The 21,190-nt window shown below is 39.3% G+C and overlaps 1 protein-coding gene across 1 annotated transcript in view; it reads left to right on the top strand.

Moving 5' to 3' along the window:
- The first annotated feature begins 500 nt into the window (after positions 1–500).
- NCKAP1L (NCK associated protein 1 like) overlaps positions 501–21,190 on the top strand; it is a 42,416-nt gene continuing 21,726 nt past the window's right edge. Inside the window, exons 1-18 of the mRNA XM_028532416.2 lie at positions 501–849; positions 1,898–2,008; positions 2,699–2,791; positions 7,027–7,083; positions 7,707–7,849; positions 8,888–8,978; positions 9,069–9,206; positions 12,370–12,418; positions 12,516–12,672; positions 16,649–16,705; positions 16,991–17,087; positions 17,607–17,716; positions 17,889–18,021; positions 18,408–18,489; positions 18,678–18,736; positions 18,953–19,098; positions 20,098–20,230; positions 20,765–20,884. Of these exons, the coding sequence (XP_028388217.1) occupies positions 748–849; positions 1,898–2,008; positions 2,699–2,791; positions 7,027–7,083; positions 7,707–7,849; positions 8,888–8,978; positions 9,069–9,206; positions 12,370–12,418; positions 12,516–12,672; positions 16,649–16,705; positions 16,991–17,087; positions 17,607–17,716; positions 17,889–18,021; positions 18,408–18,489; positions 18,678–18,736; positions 18,953–19,098; positions 20,098–20,230; positions 20,765–20,884 (1,878 nt within the window). The 5' untranslated portion in view covers positions 501–747. The remainder of the gene's footprint in view (positions 850–1,897; positions 2,009–2,698; positions 2,792–7,026; positions 7,084–7,706; positions 7,850–8,887; positions 8,979–9,068; positions 9,207–12,369; positions 12,419–12,515; positions 12,673–16,648; positions 16,706–16,990; positions 17,088–17,606; positions 17,717–17,888; positions 18,022–18,407; positions 18,490–18,677; positions 18,737–18,952; positions 19,099–20,097; positions 20,231–20,764; positions 20,885–21,190) is intronic.

Here is a 21,190-nt window from a genome sequence, read left to right as displayed (position 1 = left end):
ACAATGTTATATATATTATATATAATATTTGACATTAGATGGAATAAATAAGAGGACTTGGAACTTAATTTAGGCCCTAAAGAATGGGTAGGCCTAGGGTTCAGGAGAGAGTAACATGGGTATTTTTGATGGGGGTATAAAAGTAGAAAAGTATAGGGTCTGGCACAAATAATGCCCCCTTTTTATTACAAAATCATAACTATGTAATTCTGTAACATAACAATATCACACTCAAGCACAGCATATGACATTTTAGGTGAAATGTTTAAATTTCTGTCTATCTTGTGTGAGACATTCACATACCCTACCACACTCAAGCAAACCTTACTTCTGCCAGACCCTGTATAAAGGTACAAGGGAGTGGGGTGGTCAATATTCATTTGTTTGGTACAGAGCTTTATACAGGACATTAGTGGAGGGGTAAGACCAAAAAGGTTGATGCCAGACTATGAAGAGCTTTCAAAGCCTATCTCTTTCTCCTGCTTCCACCCATTTCACAGTCTTAGCTGCACGACTAGAAAGAGGAAGTCTCCCCTGCTGAATGTGCAAGAGGAAGCACAGGAGGATTCTGAGGGCCTGTGAGAAGTACTGGCTGCTTTTACCCATGAGCCAATTGTAGAGGTTACAGGAAGACCAGTGCACCAATCAGACTGGGTCCCTCTGCCCAGAGGGTGTCACTACCCAAGCTGAAAGTGTTGGGGAGATCAGACATTGCTGTGTGGATGTTTCGCTCTCTCGGTGGCCATCATGTCTTTGACTTCTGCCTATCAGCATAAATTAGCAGAAAAGCTCACCATCCTGAATGACAGAGGTCAGGGGGTTCTCATTCGTATGTATAACATCAAGAAGGTAAGCATGGGTACCTGGATTAGTATTAGTTATTCTAACAGTAGTAGGGCAGGGAACCCTGAGGCCAGCAGGTCCAGCGGTTGGATTTTCTCCTCTTTCCTGCTGTCTTAACTGTCCTTCAGTCACTTGGATTATATAGGTGAAGCAGGAAGGGAGGCTTTTTTTCAGAGCTTCCCCTTTATAGATATGATTCTCACCCCAATGAGAGTGTCTGCTTTCTTCTGGGTATGGCGTAGGGGTGGGGTGGTAAATAATTGTGTTCTGAGTCGCTTGGATAATGGTCTGGGGTCTAGAATTCTGGGTCATATTGGTTATTGCTTATCCTCCACACTCTGAAAATAAATATCCAGTTGGGTCTCAGCACAAGCATCCATGAAAGTATGCCTCAAAAAGGAAAAAAAATACGTGTGATATTTACATTAAAACAAAAAGGGTAGGTGCTTTCTGAGATACTTAGAGTCTGAGGCAGTTCATGCTGTGGTGGTTGTGTGTTTGATAGAAACTGTGGAATTGAGAGAGGCTGTTGGCAAGGGAAGCAAAAGATAAAGATAGGTGGGAATGGGGAGTTTCTGGAAGAGAAAATAATGGGTGTGGGAGGGAAATTTTGAGCACTAAAAAAAAATAAAACAAATCACCAGGAATATGGTCTCTCTGTCCCTACGTTTCCTTTAATAGCGCTTTGGGATGATTTACTTATATAATGGACATAATTGTGACACTGAGTCTCCTACAAAGTCTAACTCCTGAGCAGCTGCTCTTTTCACTCCTTCCGGCTTCAGCTGAAGGGTGGGGAGAGCTTCCTCTTTGTGCTGGGGCCAAGCAGACGTTAAACTTTACATGGCAACACAAGATGCCCAGGTTACTTAGCTCTTCTGCTAATTGGCTTAATGTCCTTGAACTTGTTCCTCACCTATTGTTGTGCTTTTGTAGTGAATTCCCAGATTCCCTTTCCCTAAGAGACATTTTGTGAGAATGAATGATGCAGGAAGAGGTACGTTTATAAGGGGCAGGAGAAAGTTTTGAAATATATTGTGGTTTATTTGTGCAGACTTGTTCAGACCCCAAATCCAAGCCACCTTTCTTACTGGAAAAGTCCATGGAATCATCTCTTAAGTACATCAACAAGAAATTTCCCAACATTGATGTCCGAAACAGCACGGTGAGAATGCAATCTCTTTTCTTCCCTTTCTCTGAAATAATTCTGTGCTTGGATGGCAGGAGAAAGTGTAGCCTTCTTTTTGTTTTCAATCACAGGGCTTCAGGTTGTTATAGGCTTTAGAATTCTGAGAAAGATGGAATTTTCCCAGGATAAGCTGGAGCAAAGAATTGCCCCTTTCTCCATTGTAATATTCATGAGGGCCCCCTCCCTGTTTTTTTTTTTTTTTTAGAGGAAGATAGCTCTATAAACCCAGCAGGGTGCATATATTTTATTGTTGTTCCTGTTTCCTATTCAGTATTTCCTTGCTAATTGTCTTAGAATTATGTATCTGGTGGGATATCCCTTACCTCTCCCTTATGAAATGTTAGCACCAAATTTCTTACCATCTCACTTATACCATCTTCTCATTCTGCTTCTTTCAACTTTGATTAATATCTAGGGACCTTGAAATTTCCCCTCATTCAGCATTCTATATCTAGTCAGAATCACATGCAAATATACCTACCTCTCAGACAGAGAATATCCTCTGTTTAAAGACCCTCAGAGCACTGGAAACTTCCTGACTTCCTCTGTCAGTGTATTTCAACTGCCTTCAAGAATGTTTTAGGTATAACTATTATTCTTGGGTTACTTTGATTACTTGCCTTCTTATTTTTTATTTTATTTTTTTTGTGTGTGTGTTTATTTCAGCAACATTTAGGACCAGTACATCGGGAAAAAGCTGAGATTATTAGATTCCTCACCAACTACTATCAGTCGTTTGTGGATGTCATGGAATTTCGGGTGAGCTCTTTTTAGCTCAGGTGCAAGTGTGGGCATTGTCCTTCTGAGGCTATTCCTTATTTATTTATTTATTTATTTAGGAGGGGAGTGGGTCACTTGGTGGTGGTGCTAGTGATGGCTTATCTTTGGGTGGTAAAGGGGATTGAGAGAAAGTTAGGGGAGTGAGTCTACGTCTGAGTGAAAAGAGGCAGCTCTGGCCTGGATCCTTCTTACTCATCCAGCCTTGGAAGTTGTTGGGGGAGGTGTCAGAGGCAGCTGGCAACTGGAGCTTGAGTAGAAAATAGGGGTAGATGGGAGTTTGCTGCTGCCTTTGGGAAGGGAATGGGACGTTTAGGCTATTCTTCCATTAATAAATACTCATTTGTGTTGCTTAATACTGTATTTACTTATTAAATATATAATCTTTATTATATTTTTTCCATTACCATTTAGTCCTTTTATGACTCCCTCCCTCCTCCAGCTTTAAACAAAAAGATGTACTGATATGGAAAGGTATCTGAGTTGTATTGTTAAATGAAAGCAAGTTGCAGAATACCATATGATACAATTATATTTTTATTTCAAAAGATACATAAGCTTATACACTATACATAGTGTTAGTATATACATAGGAACATTTTGGAATATTACACATTAAAATAAAAATAATAATTTATTAAGTTATATATTTTTGTATTATTTAAGTTAAAAAATTTAAAGTACTATTCCCCAATATTCTATTACAAATATACCAAATATTCCAAGAGTAGTACAATGAATGTTGTTCTACTTTTCTCCTGGATTTTTTAATTGTTAGTATTTTGCCATGTTTGCTTATCTTCATTTTTTTCTGAACCATTTGAGTTAGTTGCAGACATCATGACATTTTTCTCTCTAAATACTTTAGCACACAGATGCTAAGAATAAGAATATATTTTTTTTACACAACTCCAATACAATGGTCATACTCAGGAAATGTAAAATTTCTATAATATTACTAGTTAATATATGGCCCATATTAACATTTCTCTAGCTTGTTTCAAGGATCATACATTGAATTTATTTGTCCTGTCTCTTTAGTCTTTAATCTAGAATAGTTCTCAGCCTTTTTTTTTTGGTCTTTCATGACACTAACCTTTTTGAAGAGTCCAGACTTGTTATTTTTGAGACTATCCCTTCATTTGGATTTGCCTGATTGTTAACAGTGTTTGGTAGCAGTACTACTTGAATAACATTTTATTTGAACTTTAAACAATGGGAATATATTATTTTTGTAAATGTAAACAAACTAAAAATTATTTAGTACAATATTTTTGAAAGGCAAATTGATAATGTGTTTCAAAAGTCTTAAAAATACATACTTTTTAAATGTAGTAGTTCTACTTCTAAAATTTGTCTTAAGAAATAGAAGCACAAAGATATATGTACAAGAATGTACTCTGTTGCATTAGTTTTGATGTGACAACTTGAGGATTGAGTATGTCCAATAAATAGAAGTTTGGTTAAAAGTTCAGAGTATATGTCTATCAATGAATGTTATGCATCTGTTAAAGATAACACATATTTATATTAATTGGCATGGAAAAATGTTCTTTACATGTTCTTTAGTGTAAAAGCAAATTATAGTACAGCTTAAGATGTAAGATGTTCCTAAAACATGTATTAGCATAGATAAACAGGCATATACTGAAGCTTAGAACTTCTGATTGTTGAGATTTTGAGTGGTTTCAAAAAGAAATTAAAATTACACTTGTCTGTATTTTCTGCAATGAACATATATTTTTAATGTGTTCAAGAAATAACACAAATTTTAGCTATTTGAGCAATCTAAGTTTGTGTTGGTATTATAGTATTTCTTCAGATCATACCACAGAATGGGACCCTGCCCTGGGTGCCCTGCGTCTACCCCAGGGAGCTAGTTCAAGCCATTGATAAGATTACACAGTAAAGAGAGAAGTGGGGATGTGGAAACCTGTAAGGTCTGAAGGAGGGTCAGGTCAGAAGTTATTAATCCTGGAACTGAGAGCAGTGACTAGGAAGAAGGTAGACAGGGAGGAGGTAGTGGAGTGAATGCTGGGAGCATATAAGAAAAAGTCTCCTACTAGGAAAGCTGGAATGCAAAGGAGATTTTAGGACACTTTCTGGTTGCTACACAAAGTGTCCTAAGCATCACATGTCCCCTGTGCCTTTGTTTTCCCAGTCAATCCCTGCCTCCCCAACTCCTGGCCCCAGGCAGCTACTGATCTACTTTCCAGATTAGATATTTGTTTTCTAGGGGTTCATATAACTAGAATCTATACACCATGTAGTCTTTATTAAAATCCTTACCTGAGATATGTTTATTGATTTTAGAGATAGAGGTAGGGTGGAGGTGGGGAGAGAAAGAGAGAGAGAGAGAGATACATGGATGTGAGAGAGCAGCACCAATTGGTTGCCTCATGTACACACCTTGACCAGGAATTGAACCTGCAGCCTTTTGGTGTACAGGATGATACTCCAAACAGCCAAGCCCCTTGGCACATGACCAGGTCCATAGCATGTATTCTTTTGTGTCTGGCTTCTTTCACTCAATGTAGAGGTTTTGAGATTTATATATGTTGTTTCATGTATTTACAACTCGTTTCCTATTTTTGATGAGTACTATTCCATTGTATGGATGCAATTTGCTTATTTATTTACTTGCTGATAGATATTTGAATTGTATCCATTTTTGGCCATTATGCACAAGTTACTGTAAACATTTGAGTATATACCATTGTGCAGAAACTACATAGTTTCATTACTCTGTTTTAAAAAGATTTTATTTATTTTATTTTAGACAGAGGGGAAGGGAAGGTAAAAGAGAGGGAGAGAGACACCAATGTGTGGTTGCCTCTCGCATGCCCCATAAAGGGGACCTGACCTGGCCAGCAACCTAGGCATGTGCCCTGGCTGGGAATCAAACTGGTGACCCTTTGGTTTGCAGGCCAGTGCTCAATCCACTGAGCCACATCAGCTAGGGCATAGCTGCATTACTTTTAGGTAAATAATCTAAAAGTTGAATTTCTAAATCATATGGTATGTATATGTTTAATTTTATAAGAAACCACCAAACTTATTCCCAAAATGATTGTTCCATTTTCTCCTCTCATCAATATATTAGTGTTCTCCACTAGTTACTCTACATTTTCATCGATGCTAGCTGTTATCACACTTAAATTTTAGTCATTGTAGTGGGTATGTAATTGTATCTTATTGTGGTTTTAATTGGTGTGTTGCTGATGGCTAATATCGTTGAGTATCTTTTCGTGTGCTTTTTGGGCATTTGTGTATATATATATATATATATATATATATATATTTTTAAAGAACCCATTGAAGTCTTTTGGCAACATATTTAAAAAATAAACAAATATATGTATACTTTTTGATCTGGTATTTTCACTTTTGTAGAACTGAAAGTAGCAAAATGCAGTGGATAGGCCAGGGATAAGGAACAAAGCATATGCCTTAAATAGGGAAGAGGCTGAATGAATTGGCCATGCCATGGGTTATTATGTGACAATGTAAAAGAAATGCACTAGTGCTCTATCCAGAGACTCTGAGGACTTTCATCAGGTGAGGTTGATGAGGAAAGCAAGATGATAAGAAGGGTGTAATACTATATCAATTTTGCAACACAGATGATGACCAAAAATACCCATCTCTAGCTTTTTTTCTCTCTCTTTAAATAGGATTATACAAACAGGGAGAAAATTAAGAAAGGACAAACCAAGTTGTTAAACTGGTTAGTAAGTACTTAGCACATAGCAGGATGTCAATAAATAGAAACACAAAGAAAGTTGGGTTGTATTCCCATTTGTTAATGATTAACTTCTGAGACCAGGAGATGGAATCCAAAAACAGATTGACTTTGGATTAATCAATGAAAATTGGTCTGATAGTTGGCATTTCAGAAACAGCCTATCAAATGATCTGTATTTTGTAACATTTTTTTTTGAGATAGGGATCACTGGGGTGATAAGATCAGGGATAGTGTATCTAACTTGGTAGTGACTTGTGCCTGTGGAAACATGGGCATAGGGCAGGGTAAGCTCAACCGGGATCCACTGACACCTTATTGGGAAGGGACACCCTCTATTCAGCAATGCTTCTCCTGTGTTACTCAGTGGCTTCCTAGGATCTGCAAGGGAGAGAATTCTTCCCTTCAAATTCTGGTAGTACAAGTCATGTTCTCTTTATTTTTTATTTATTCTTATCTCCAATTTTACCCCCAGGATCATGTATATGAACTTCTCAACACCATTGATGCCTGCCAGTGCCATTTTGATATTGTAAGATTCTTTGCAATTCTCTGCTATCCACAGAAAAATGTCTCAGTTGGGACTGTGTGGGGTGGGATGGGACTAGGGGAATAGCTATTCCTCCAGGACTATCTGATATGTAATATATATAATATAATATGTTTTGTAACATATATACAAAAGTGGGTCTACAGTTGTGAGTACATGAAAGTTTATTCTTATATTATTATTAATTTTATATTATTTATTTGTATTGCAACTATAAACCTACTTTTGCCCACACCTGTATATAATGAATGAGTGGTGACTTATTCCAGGACTATAATTCTTTCATAAAAAGTGCTAAAGTTAAAGTGTGTTTACATGTGAAGCAGATCAGCAATGTGATTTATTTAATACAAACGTTACACAAAAATGTTCTTATTCTACTTCCTCCAGCCCCTAAATGCTACCTTATTTCCTGGCCTTCTTGTATCTTGATCTCACTTTTGGCCTCTGATGTTTGTTCTAATTTTCTCCTGAATTTTCAGTCCCATGAGTTCCTCCTTCTAAATAGACCTTTTCAGAGCCTATTTGGCACTGTGTGGAATGGTTGGGGTAGTAGGGATTAACTGGCCTTGCTCTTCTTGGGTTCCTATGTATTTTTCTTTTAGAGTCTCAACTTTGACTTCACTCGAAGTTACCTGGACTTGATCGTGACTTACACCTCAGTTATTTTACTTCTGTCAAGAATTGAGGATCGACGGGTACTAATTGGTGTGTACAACTGTGCCCATGAGATGCTGCATGGGCACAGGTGAGTTAAGGGGATATAGGAGATGAAGAATCTTGTACATGGTGCTATGAGGTAGGAGGTGGACACAAAAGAAATAGGTGCCATGCTTTCTCATATTAGAACTTGTAATCTACATGATGACACAGGCAAAAAAAGAAAAGCAATTTAGAATACTTGTAAGTGCACAGTACCAACAAGTGCACGTCTACATATAGTTAATCTTGAATATGTGCTAGTGGGTTATCCAGTTTGCATTGTCTCGGATTAGTTTTTAATCCTGGGCTGGCTTCCCCTCTGCTTTTCAGATTATTGCAAAAGGCAAAGAAAGATTTTTTTTTTAGTATTGATAGGAATAATAGCAAGGTAAGGCCATTAGGGTAAGTAATGTATGATGATTCATTTGAAGCCAAATATAAATGGATTTTGGATAATCTGCAATTCTGTGCTCCTCCATCAATATAAATAAAAGTATTTAAGGGCTGAAAAAATGAAGACCAGAAGGATCAGAGTAGGATGTGGCACATTGTTCTATGCATGGTATGTATTTCCATGTGTCTGTGTGAACATCTAGGTGCATGCCTTACACATTATTTTTGAATGAATATATGTATATTCATTCTCCATTCTTTTGGGTTGTATACAGATTTGGGTCTAGGCATATTACTTGATTACTTGATTACTCTCTCTTGCTTTATAACTAATCAACATGAATTTATAGAGTATCTATTATGTGTCCAACCCTATTTTAGGTGTTTATATGGAAGACATTTTCATGGACCTGATCAAAATTATATAGGCCAAAATCATTTTAGGACTGTATAAATGTAACTACTTCTTAACTGTTAAGGAGTTGAAATTACATTCGACCCTTTGAAGGCAACCATGAGGCTGATGTGGCCCCCAGTGAAAATGAGTTTGGCATCTCTGGTTTAGTATGTTTGTGGAGGTGGTAGAGAATGCCAGGCAGCCTATGCACATGTCTGTATCCAACATCAAACATGAGAGTTTATATCATGGTTAAGGGAGGCCTGTGATCCTCTTTCCTCTGCCTTCTTCCAGTGACCCCAGTTATCCCCGCCTGAGTCAGATGGTCTTGGAGTATGACCATCCTCTGAAGAAACTGACAGAGGAGTTTGGGCCTCACACAAAGGCAAGTTCCCTGACAGAGTAGTGAATTCCTCAGGTAGAAGTATATTTTCCCCATCGTTGACATTAAGGATTTATTTGTTTTCCCCCACAGTCTGTGAGTGGAGCTCTCCTCTCTTTGCACTTCCTCTATGTCAGAAGGAACCACGGGGCTGAGCAATGGCGCAGTGCCCAGCTTCTAAGCCTAATCAGCAGCCCCCCTGCCATGATTAACCCTGCTACTTCAGACACAGTAAGTTCTTGTTTCCTTTTGGCAGTGGAGGCAGTCTCTCTGCCAAGACAATCTCTGTAGAGGGTATTTCAGGAAATAACAGTCCTAGGAGTGCTTTAGCTCTCTTCTAGTACATGTCTGGGAATTGATCATCTCTTGCAGTGAAAAACTTTGTGGTTAGGTCCTGGCCGGGTGGGTCATTTGATTGGTGTATCATCCTGTGTACCAAAAGGTTGTGGGTTCAATCCCGGTTTAGGGCACATAGCTATGTTGCATGTACAAGAGGCAACTGATTGATGTTTCTCTCTCTCTCTCTCTGTCTCTCTCTCTCTCTCCCCCTTTCTCTCTCTCTCTCTCTCTCAAATTAATGAACATATCCTCAGGTGAGGATTTGGGAAAAAAACCTCATTGTGGTTGGGTTGGATCTTTTGTTTAGACCAGGATTAGTGTATGTCTGCCCATAGAAGGAATGTAGTAAATATTCACAGAATGAATAAGTGAATGGATAAAACTGAGTCATTAGGCATCCAGTTAGCCCAGTAGGAACTTGAGCATAAACATCAATTAATTAAGAAATATTTTCATTTGACTACTGTGGCCTCTTGCTTCAAAAACTTAGAGTCTAGTAGGGAAGATATGCCATGGAGTCATAGTAATACAACTGATTGCACAAGATGCATGACAAGCACCAAAGGAGTGATTTATACTTTCAGTGGTAAAAGAATCTGAAGGAGAGAGAAATTATGAAGTCTTTTTAAAAAATATTTTATTTATTTATTTTTAGACAGAAGGGAAGAGAGGGACAAGGAGAAAGAGAGAAACATCAGTGGGTGGTTGCCTTTCATGTGCCACCTACTGGGGATCCAAACTGGCCCACAACCCAGGCATGTGCCCTGACTTGGAATTGAACTGGTGGCCCTTTGTTTCACAGGCCGGTGCTCAATCCACTGAGCCACATCAGCCAGGGCATCATAAGAAGGTTTTGAGTCTTGTTCTCCAGTTATTAAAATATTTGAACTGGGACTTCCGGCCAAGATGGAGGTATAGGTAGACACGCTGTGCCTCCTTGCACAACCAACATAAGGACAACAAAATTTAGAAACAAAAAAACCCCAGTACTGACAGAAAATTGAACTGTATGGAAGTCCGACAACCAAGGAGTTAAAGAAGAAACATTCATCCAGACCAGTAGGATGGGTGGAGTTGGGCTGCTGGGTAGAAGGACTTGTGGCAAAGCGGTGGCTGGCGACCAGGCGGTCTCACATTCACACGCAGATAAACCAGGTGAAACTGGGGAGTGAGACAGACTGAGCAACCCAGAATCCCAGCACCAGGAAATAAAGCCTCAAAATACTGATTGAAAACACCTGGGGGGGGGGTTGAGGTTCAGGGAGAGACTTCCAGTCTCACAGCAGAGTTCATTGGAGAGACCCACAGGGTCCTAGAATGTACACAAACTCACCCACCCAGGAATCAGCACCAGAAGGGCCCTGTTTGCTTTGGGGAAGCTGTGGAAATGACTGAAATCTGGCAGAGAGTGGAGCAGGCACCATTGTTCCCTCTCAGACCCCATCCCCGCATGCTGTGTCACAACCCAGTGACTGGGTTGCCCCACCCAGATGAACACCTAAGGCTCCGCCTCTCATATGTAACAGGTGCATCAAGACAAAAAAAATGGCCCAAACGAAAGAACAGATCAAAGCTCCAGAAATAATACATCTAAATGATGAAGAGATAGTCAACCTATCAGATGCACAGTTCAAAGCACTGGTGATCAGGATGCTCACAGAATTGGTTGAATTTGGTTGCAAATTAGATGAACAAATGAAGGCTATGCTAAGTGAAATAAAGGAAAATGTACGGGGAACCAATAATGATGGGAAGGAAACTGGGACTCAGATCAATGGAGTGGACCAGAAGGAAGAAAGAAACAACCAAACAAACAGAAAAGAAGGAAGAAACAGGAATTCAAAAAAATGAGGAGAGGTTTAGGAACCTCTGGGACATCTCTAAATGTTCCAACATCCAAATTATAGGGGTATCAGAAGGAGAAGAGGAAGAGGAACAAGTGGAAATGATATTTGAACAAATAATAAAGAAGAACTTCCCCAATCTGGCAAAGGAAATAGACTTCCAGGAAGTCCAGGAAGCTCGGAGGGTCCCAAAGAAGTTGGACCCAAGGAGGAACACACCAAGGCACATCATCATTACATTACCCAAAATTAAAATTAAGGAGAGAATCCTAGAAGCAGCAAGAGATTAGGAGACAGTTACCTACAAAGGAGTTCCCATCAGACTGTCAGCTGATTTCTCAAAAGAGACCTTACAGGAAAGAAGGGGCTGGAAAGAAGTATTCCAAATCATGAAAGGCAAGGACCTACATCCAAGATTGCTCTATCCAGCAAAACTTTCATTTAGAATGGAAGGGCAGATAAAGTGCTTCTCAGATAAGGTCAAGTTAAAGGGGTTCATTATCACCAAGCCCTTATTTTATGAAATGTTAAAGGGACTTATCTAAGAAAAAGGAGATAAAAAAACATGTACAGTAAAATGACAGCAAACTCACAATTATTAACAGCTATGCCTAAAACAAAAAGAAAAACAAACTAAGCAAACAACTAGAACAGGAACAGAACCACAGAAATGAAGATCACATAGAGGGTTAGCAACGGGAGTGGGAGGAGGAGAGAGGGAGAAAAGATACAGAGAATAAGTAGCATAGATTGTAGGTAGAAAATAGACAGGGGGAGGGTAAGAATAGTATGGGAAATGTAGAAGCTAAAGAACTTATAAGTATGACACATGGACATGAACTAAAGGGGGGGAAGTGGGTGGGAGAGGGTGTGCAGGGTGGAGGGGAGTGAAGGGGGGAAATGGGACAACTGTAATAGCATAACAATAAACTATATTGAAAAATTGAACTGTTGAAGGGAAGTTATGTTAAACCTTTTGTTTGTTCTGACTTCCTCCCAAGCTCTTTTCCCTTTTCTTTCCCTTACTTCACTTCCAGTGCCTTACCTCTATTATTGGCAGGTTTCCTAGCTATTGGCTTATCAGGGTGGTGTAATCCAGCTTGGTAAAATAAACGTTGGTTTTGGTATTCACATTCTAGCTGACTGCATTAGCCTTTGGGGGAAGATCAAGTAAAATAACTGAATGACCACATCTGCCTCTCCTCCCACAGATGGCCTGTGAATACCTCTCTGTGGAAGTGATGGAGCGCTGGATTATCAGTATGTTTGGTGGGATTAGGTGGGCAGAGATATAGCAGCACACTACAAGGATAGCAGTTTCTGAAATCTTCCTCTGTAATGTTTTACCCACCTGCAGTTGGGTTTCTTCTCTGTCATGGGTGCCTCAACTCCAATACCCAGTGCCAGAAGCTGTGGAAACAGTGTCTGCAGGGCTCCCTGTACATCACCCTCATCCGGGACGATGTGCTGCAGGTGCACAAGGTCACCGAGGACCTGTTTAGCAGTTTTAAAGGGTGAGACATGAGAACCAAACTCATCTTCTTTCGGGATTTTTATCCCCTCCTCCCATGCTTTTTCAGCCTCCATGAATGTCCTGAGTATGGGTGGTAAAGATTAATTCTAATTGTTGAAGAAATATTGAATACTTACTGTTCACTAGGGACTTCACTTTACTTAGGGATACATTAATTAATAAGATAGAATAGAAGTTAAGAGGATGGACTAAAAAAACTGACTAGCTGGGTTTGAATGTTAGCTCTACGACTTACTGGCTGTGTGATCCTGGCAAGTTACCTAACTTCTCCATGCCATATCTCAATGTCCTCATCTATAAAATGGGGATAATAATAGTAATTCCCTGTGGCCTGCTTTATAGGGTTGTTACAAGGATTGAAAGAATTACTCTTTAAAAATTGCCTGGTACATTGTAAGTGCTATATATGTGCTTATTAAATAGAAAAAGACAGAATCTCTGCTCTCAAGGCTACTAAAAATTGGTGAAAAATAGACAAACTGTTATGATATAGTAAGGGATTATGATGTATAAAACACAAAGTTCTATGAAAGTATTTAGAAGGACACTTAAACTGCTTTTGGAGGATCCAGAAAAACCTGGAGACAGACCTGAAAAGAGTTAAATCCGTGAAATGTGTGTGTATATGTGTGTGTGTGTGTGTGTGTGTGTGTACACATGTGTTTAAAGTTAGGGAAGTTGCTTAAGGCAGAGAAAGATATCCAAGTCAAAGAAACTATCAAAAGTTTGAGGCAAGAGAGAGCATGTCCAATGCTAAGAAATGCATGTAGCTCTCAGTGCATGGGCAGCTGGGTTACAAAGGTGTGGATGTCAAGAGACAGATTTAGAGAGGTAATTTCTGGCCTTTGTATGTCCCGTCATAGAGTGTGAACACATTCTAAAAAGGATAGGAAGTCACTGAGTGATTTTAAACAGGGGAGTGACATGACCCCATTGTATTTGCATTTTAGAAAAAGAATCACCCTGGCTCCAGTGAAGAAAAGTAGAGGGAGACAGTAGAGAGAGAGAGATTCATTAAGTTAGAAGGACTTGAGGATGAAGTCAAGCTTTCTGGTATGGATTCTTGCTATTCCTTAAGATAGAGAACATGGGAATAAAAGCAAGTTTGTGGGGGAAAGATTGTGAACTCAGTTTTGAGCAGGTTGAATGTGAAGTGTCTGTAGGATATTGAATATAGATGCATGTTAGACCTTTTACTTTGTGGCTCTGGAATTTAGGAGTGAGATCTGGATTCAGACAAAGATTGGTGAAATGGTAATCAAAGCTATAGGAGTAGGTGAGATTACTTGAAGGGAGCATGTAGAGTGAGAAGAGATTGGAGAGAACCTCTAGAAATATTGATATTTAAGGGCCAGCAAAGGCAGAGGAATCAGTGAGGGGTGTTGAGAGGAAGAGGGAGAGCAGACGTCAAGGGAAGACAGCATGGGAAGACGGCACTACAAGACAGAAGGACTGTTTATCTGTATTAGATGATGTTGAGAGGTCGAATGAAGTGAGGACTGAAAAATGTTTATTAGATTTGGCTGTATATAAAAATGATCTTAGCACCCTTCTTGTGAACAACTTCAGTTGAGTGTTGAGGTTGTAAATTGGGTTATAATAAGTATAGGAGCAAATGAGAAATAAGGAATTTAATAAATAACTCTTTCAAGAAGTTTGACTGTGAAGGGAAGAATAGAGGGAGAGCTATAATGAGAAAGAGGTGTGGGATCAAGGAAGGGGTCAAATACCTTTATTATATTTTATAGTTACAAAACTAATATCCAGAAATGTAAAGAATACAAAATAGGAGTTGACTACAATCTCCCTCTTAGAATTGTTTGGTGTATGTCCTCCAGATACTTGTGTTTATCTATAAACATGTAAAAGTGTGCATGTATTTTCAACATTATGTAAGAATTGAAAAAAAAACCAGTGGATCTACACTCTACATGATGTTCTGCAGTTTGCTTTCTTTTTTCACTTAGTGTATTTTGTGTGTTTTTTGAAGATTTTATTTATTTATTTTTAAAGAGGGTAAGGGAGAGAGAAAGAGAGGGAGAGAAACATCAGTGTGTGGTTGCCTCTCTCACGCCCCCTACTAGGGACCTGGCCCACAACCTAGGCATGTGCCCTGACTGGGAATCAAACTGGTGACCTTTTGATTCTCAGGCCAGTGCTCAATCAACTGAGCCACACCAGCCAGGGCAGAATAATATTTCATTTTGTGCTTGTAATATAATTTATTTACCCAGTCCTTTATTGATGGACATTTGAAGTGTTTTTACTCTTAAAAAATTACAAACAATGTTGTAATGAACATCCTTAGACATATGTCTTTGTGAACATTTCTATAGGGTAAATTCTCAGCAGTGGAATTTCTGGGGTAAAGACATATTTCAAATTTTAATAGCTTACTAAATTGCTCTCTAAACAGATATATTATTTACAGTCTATCTGAACACTTATTCTTCATACTCTCAACAAATGGGTATTATCATAAAAGAAGTCATTGCCAGAATTAAGAGACAGTTAATATAAGGTTAATAATTGAAGTTATAGAAAGTGGATTTGGATCTATATCTATATATCTAGATGTAGCTGTATTTGCATACCTAGATAGGTCTAGATACATAGAAAAACTTTCTAATGATAACCAGTTCTGAGGAATTGAAGGGATGTTTGAAGAGTGTTCAGTTCCTCATCACTAAGTACAAGTAACATACGAGATTTATAGTTTAGGGAGTCTTTGACATAAGTGATATAATTTGATCTTCATGACACTTATAATCAGGTATAAGTATTAATGTCTTTTAAATAAACGACAAAATGGAAACTCAGTTTAAATGTCACTCATTTAAGAGCTGGAATTAGAAAATAATTCCAGATATTTCAACTCTTAATCCTGTCTCTTTCTGTTGTACCATGTAGAGGTTGAAATAATTATTTGCCAGGGAGTGAAATCCTGATTTAATTAAGATACTTTCCAACTCTAATTGTCTTTGACTGGCAATCGATAAGGGAGTGGTTTGGAGAAGGGAAATGAAAGATTGTGAAGTCTGACTAATGTGGTGGCAACTGTGAGACAGAACAAGAGAAGACAGATGTAAGGAACACAGAGAGCAAAGAGCCTAAGCTAACGTGGGATTTTTGAGCATGGCTTACTCACAGCAAGAAAAGAGATATTGTGAGGAAAGTTAAATATTATAGACAGAACACAAACAATGGGAAGGCCATTTAATTAGGTGATTTCAAAGTTCACATTGACCTTAGAGAGAGTAATTTGCTTACTGTCAAAGGCCTGTGAGATTCAAGGATCAATGAAAGGTGAAGTAAAAAGAGCACAGGTGTCTCTTTGGAGGAGTTTGGTGGTGTAGGAGAATGGCCAAAGTTTAGTAGATTGTCATGGTCAAACAAGTATCTTTTTAGAATAAGGGAGGCTTTGAATTTATTTGTTGGGAGAAGAGGATAAACTAGTGCAGAGGGAGAGATTTAAATGACAAAGGGATAACTAACTGATAAAGTTAAATTCTAAGAGGTGGGAGTTGGGAAGGGGACCCAAAGTAGAGCTGAAGTAACTCTTTTACTTGAGAGCAGGGTTTATGTCATATTTATTTATATACTGCTGTTTTTATCTCCCTCAAATCTGAAAGAGTACTTTGGCTTGCAGTTTTCAAGGCAGGAGCATAGGACAAGAAGTTTACTCCCAGCTTTGCCATTAAAACCCTATTTGACCCCAAGTCATTTTCCTTGAGGTATTATTTTCTTCATTTGCAAAATAATGAAGAAAACTGAATGATCTCTAAGTTCTATGAGTCCCTATGAGCCAGGGTAGGAGTAGGGTTTTGAAAAATTCTGATAGTGAGGGTTACCCATGCTCCCGAGGCTGTAGTTTGGAATCTCTGAGGACCAGGAGGTGGGACAAGGCCTCTAGTCAGTGGTATGGCCCAACCTACTGTGCTTATGTCAATCCTCAGGTATGGCAAGCGAGTGGCAGACATAAAGGAAAGCAAGGAACATGCAATTGCAAACAGGTAAAGGTGGGGAATGGGTTCTCCAAGAGGGGATGGAATAGGAATCTCTCCTAACCCTTGTTCTCACCTAGGCCACCCCTGGTTTCTGTCCAGGCTTACTGTCTCAACCCAAGAACTTGCTGCTGCTCTCCAGATTCTTGTGTTTTCTTACAAAGTCTAACTATAGCATTGAACCTTCCTCTGCCTGACACCCCTTCCTAAATGCAGCTCTTTTCTGTGCTGCCTTTGGAGGATTTTTAAGGGTGGGACAGACCATTTTCTTGTTTTCACTTTTTTTTTCCTCAGTGGCCAGTTCCATTGTCAAAGACGCCAATTCCTGCGGGTGGCAGTGAAGGAGCTAGAGACTGTGTTAGCTGATGAACCAGGACTGTTGGGTCCCAAGGTAAGAGAAAGAAATGTTGGGAGGGGGATGATGATAAAAGATTGTATTTGGGGAGTGACTTGGCATTCATGAGGTTTTGCATTTCTGAGTCTTCTGATATCTGTTTGTATATGTATATACTAATTCCCTTGAATCTTCTTGCAGTATCCCAAACTTCTTGTATCTCTTTTTTGGGCACTGTCATAGTGTATCATGTATTTTAGCCAATTGTGTACTTATCTCCTATTTGAGTGTAAAATGATTGAAGACAGAGCTTGCTTTTTTAAAATCACATAGATGCCTAGTAAATATTTCTAAAACTTAATTTGATAGGGAGGAAAGAGGATTGATTGTGAGCTAATGTCAATATATGAGCATGTCTGATTTTGTTTTACACAGTTTTTTGTGGGTCTCTGTTTATTGGACACTATCATTGGCTGCACAATTGTATTTATATACATATTATCATGATAGCTTTGTCTGTGCTTTGAAATGCATTTTTAAAGCTGAAAATTGTCATAGTTGCTGTCTTCTCCTTAGGCTCTGTATGCTTTCATGGCCCTCTCCTTCATTCGTGATGAGGTCACCTGGCTGGTTCGCCACTCAGAAAATGTCACCAAGACAAAGACACCTGAGGACTACATTGACTCGTTAGTACTTGATATGGTTAAAAAATCTTGACCTTAAATGGACTGGGAAAAGGGACAAGGAGGCATCAAGTGAGCTTAGGAAGTCTCAATTTCTGCCCTGTTACCATTGTTTTTGTCTCAGTTCATACTTGTAGTATCATACACCTCTCTGTTCCCATCATCAAATTTGTAGGAGCATTGCAGAACTGCTTTTCTTGTTGGAGGAGATCAGGGCCCTGGTCCGAAAACACATCAAAGTGATACAGCAATACCACCTTCAGTACCTGGCCAGATTTGATGCTCTTGTGCTCAGTGACATCATTCAAGTATGTTTAATTGATTGATTATACTTTGGGAATTTTGGGGTGATCCCTGGTCATTTCCCCTGGGGAATACTCTGGCTAACTCTCAAAAAGCCTACTTTCCCCCTCTACATTTGTTAAAAGAAAAAAAAAGACTAATCATCTCAGCAGTCCTCCCCTCTGCCCTAAGGTGAAGCTACAGAGAAATAGGAGAGAAAAATAAAGAGAAATTAGGTGTTAGCATGGCAGGGGACCCAGGGAGTTTCCTCCATCTTTTGCTCGGCTTGTTCTATCTGTTTGTGGCATTAGCAATTCTTTCTACTTTCACACACTGACTGAACCTTGTGGTCCTCATTTCTATCCTGGTAAAACATATGCCCACTTGATAGTAACTCCAACTTCTTTCTTAGAACCTGTCCGTGTGTCCTGAGGAAGAGTCCATTATCATGTCCTCATTCGTCAGTACTCTCTCTTCTCTGAATCTCAAACAAGGTAACTGAAGGGAAGTAGAGGAGGCAGGGTATGCGTGAGGGTGAACATCAGTTTTTTTTTCTCTAGAAATATTGATCTCTTGAGCCAGGGAATGGGACAAGGTGACCTGAAGAGTATCTACCATTCTATGTAGTTGGATATAGAGTGCTGCTTTATTACTTCCTTTTAAACTTCTGCTTTTCTTGCAGTTGATAATGAAGAGAAATTTGAATTCTCTGGATTGAGGCTGGACTGGTTCCGTCTACAGGTAAGTCTGTTCCTATTAATGGCTCCCCATTCTCAGATTCTTCCTCCCCCACAATCTCTTCTGTTTTTATATCCTAAGCTCTGTTATATGGCATGATTCAACACTGAAAAGTGTTATTTGGGCAGGAAAAACCACAGCCAAACTGTAGCCCTGTGGCTGGTTTTATTTTTCATTTATTTTGTTTTTTTTCCACCCTTTTCCCAACTCCAACCACAGGCATACACCAGTGTGGCTAAGGCTCCCCTGCACCTGTATGAGAACCCTGACTTAGCCAAGGTGATGAACCTCATTGTCTTTCACTCTCGAATGCTGGACTCAGTAGAGAAAATGCTTGTGGAAACTTCTGACTTGTCTACTTTCTGGTATGTCCTGATTCGGAGCTCTTCATCAGTTCACCTGATCTCTTGCATGACAACTGTGAAGGACTGCAATTGGCTCAGACTGATGGAAAGGTCTTGTTTTCTTTGAGATCTCCTTAAAGGATGATGCTGAAACTCCACAGCTTACTCATTTCAGTTTCTACTAGCTGATAGGAATGTGAAGTTGATTCCCTTTTGTTCTGGCTTTCTTTAGGAAAATCATTTGGATTTTACACAGCCTTCTCTTTTCTGGGATAATTCATCAATATATCTTTTTCCTTATTGTTATCTTTGGAACCTTCTTTTATTCTTTGGACATTGTGATTTAGAAGTGATATGCAAAGCTTGAGGGTTTAGTGGGGAGAACTGAAAATAATCTAGAGGACTGGAGAATAGGGCCTTTAGAGAATAAAAATTAGTTTGTGTTCCTTAGTATCATTCAGCATTTATTATGTAACCACTGTTGTTAATAACAAATGACACAGAATGTTGTCTCTGCTCTCTGCATTTAATGTAGATGGGGAGAGAAAACACCCACGTGTGAAAGGGACATCAACATAATACTTGCAAATGTAAGGGAATGTAGAAAGAGTGCATGATGTTGAGAGGATGTAAGGTTGAGGAAAAAGCAGTCTCATGGAATTGATCTGAGAAAATTTTCTGGAGCCTGAGTGTTCAATTTTGGGAGTAATGTGAATTACTAGTACTGAAATGCTTTTAAATTAAAAGGAATGGCCTAAATCATGCAGAGGTTCTGAGGGAGGAAGAGCAAATTTTTGTTTTGTCCTTCAAATAGCAAATCACAAAACAGTGAAAAGGAAAAAGTATAAAAGTCTGAAAGAGCTAAGTTTCTTGAGTTCCTATCTACCTTAAGGGTAGGAAAATTATGAAGGAAGTGGTGGATATCAACAAATATTTGTTGAAGGAATGAGTATTTTTTTCTACCTCAGAGTGATCAGATCCTAAACCCTGGTTTTCAGTATGCTTCCCTTTTCTCTGCAGCTTTCATCTCCGTACCCTTGAGAAGATGTTCACTATGACCCTGGAGGAACCCTCGATGTTGCGTTATGCCATTGCCTTCCCCCTGATTTGTGCTCATTTTGTTCACTGCACTCATGAGATGTGCCCGGAGGAGGTAGGTACCCTGAACTCCAAATCCTGTCACCTCTTGAATCATATCTCATTCATAGTCCCTCAAGACACAATTCCAAGGGTTGATTTTTGATTTAGATTTTATTTATTTATTTTTAGAGAGGTGAGGGGGAGAGAGAGAGAGAGAGAGAGAGAGAGAGAGAGAAACATCAACGTGCGGTTGCTGGGGGCCGTGGCCTGCAACCCAGGCATGTGCCCTGACTGGGAATCGAACCTGCGACACTGTGGTTCGCAGCCCACGCTCAATCCACTGAGCTACGCCAGCCAGGGCTCAAGGGTTGATTTTTGCCCCAAGAAGGGTACAAACATAGGTATGTGATATGAGTCCCTCAGTGTCACAGCTTTATGTGGACTACGTCTTCTCTCTGGGTCTTTTTTTACTCCTTCTACAGGAAAGAAAGGTTTTTTTTCTGTAGAAGGAGTAGATAGCTCAGGCTAGAGATGCAGAACAGTATTATGAGGGAGAAGTGGCTGTCTTGGTAATGGTAATTTTTTCTGTGGTTCTTCTTTCCCAAAGTACCCCCACCTGAAGAACCATGGCCTTCATCATTGCAACTCCTTCCTGGAAGAGTTGGCCAAGCAGACCAGTAACTGTGTCCTGGAGATCTGTGCTGAGCAGCGAAACTTGAGTGAGCAGGTAGTCTCAGTCCTTTCTCTGCTGAACTTTCCCCTTTGCCCTCCCTCTGTGACTTTTACTCTACCAACCTTTGTTTTCCTCGCAACTTTGAAGTTCTTTAAACACTTTCTCATAAGTAGGACTAGAGCTTTTGTGTACTTGAGTTTATGGCAGGATTCTTTGCTTACCATAGTCCCTTAAGTCTTTACTTCCTTAGGACTAGAGTTGTCTAAAAATACTTATTTGAACAGCTGCACACCAACAAAATCTGTGTTGTCATTTGAAGAATTCTGAGAGATGAATCAACTTTCTCATTTACTTCTCTTC

The sequence above is a fragment of the Phyllostomus discolor genome, chromosome 2 (assembly GCF_004126475.2).
Source record: "Phyllostomus discolor isolate MPI-MPIP mPhyDis1 chromosome 2, mPhyDis1.pri.v3, whole genome shotgun sequence".
NCBI classification, from domain to species: domain Eukaryota; kingdom Metazoa; phylum Chordata; class Mammalia; order Chiroptera; family Phyllostomidae; genus Phyllostomus; species Phyllostomus discolor.
This window is presented reverse-complemented; position numbering and strand designations above follow the sequence as displayed.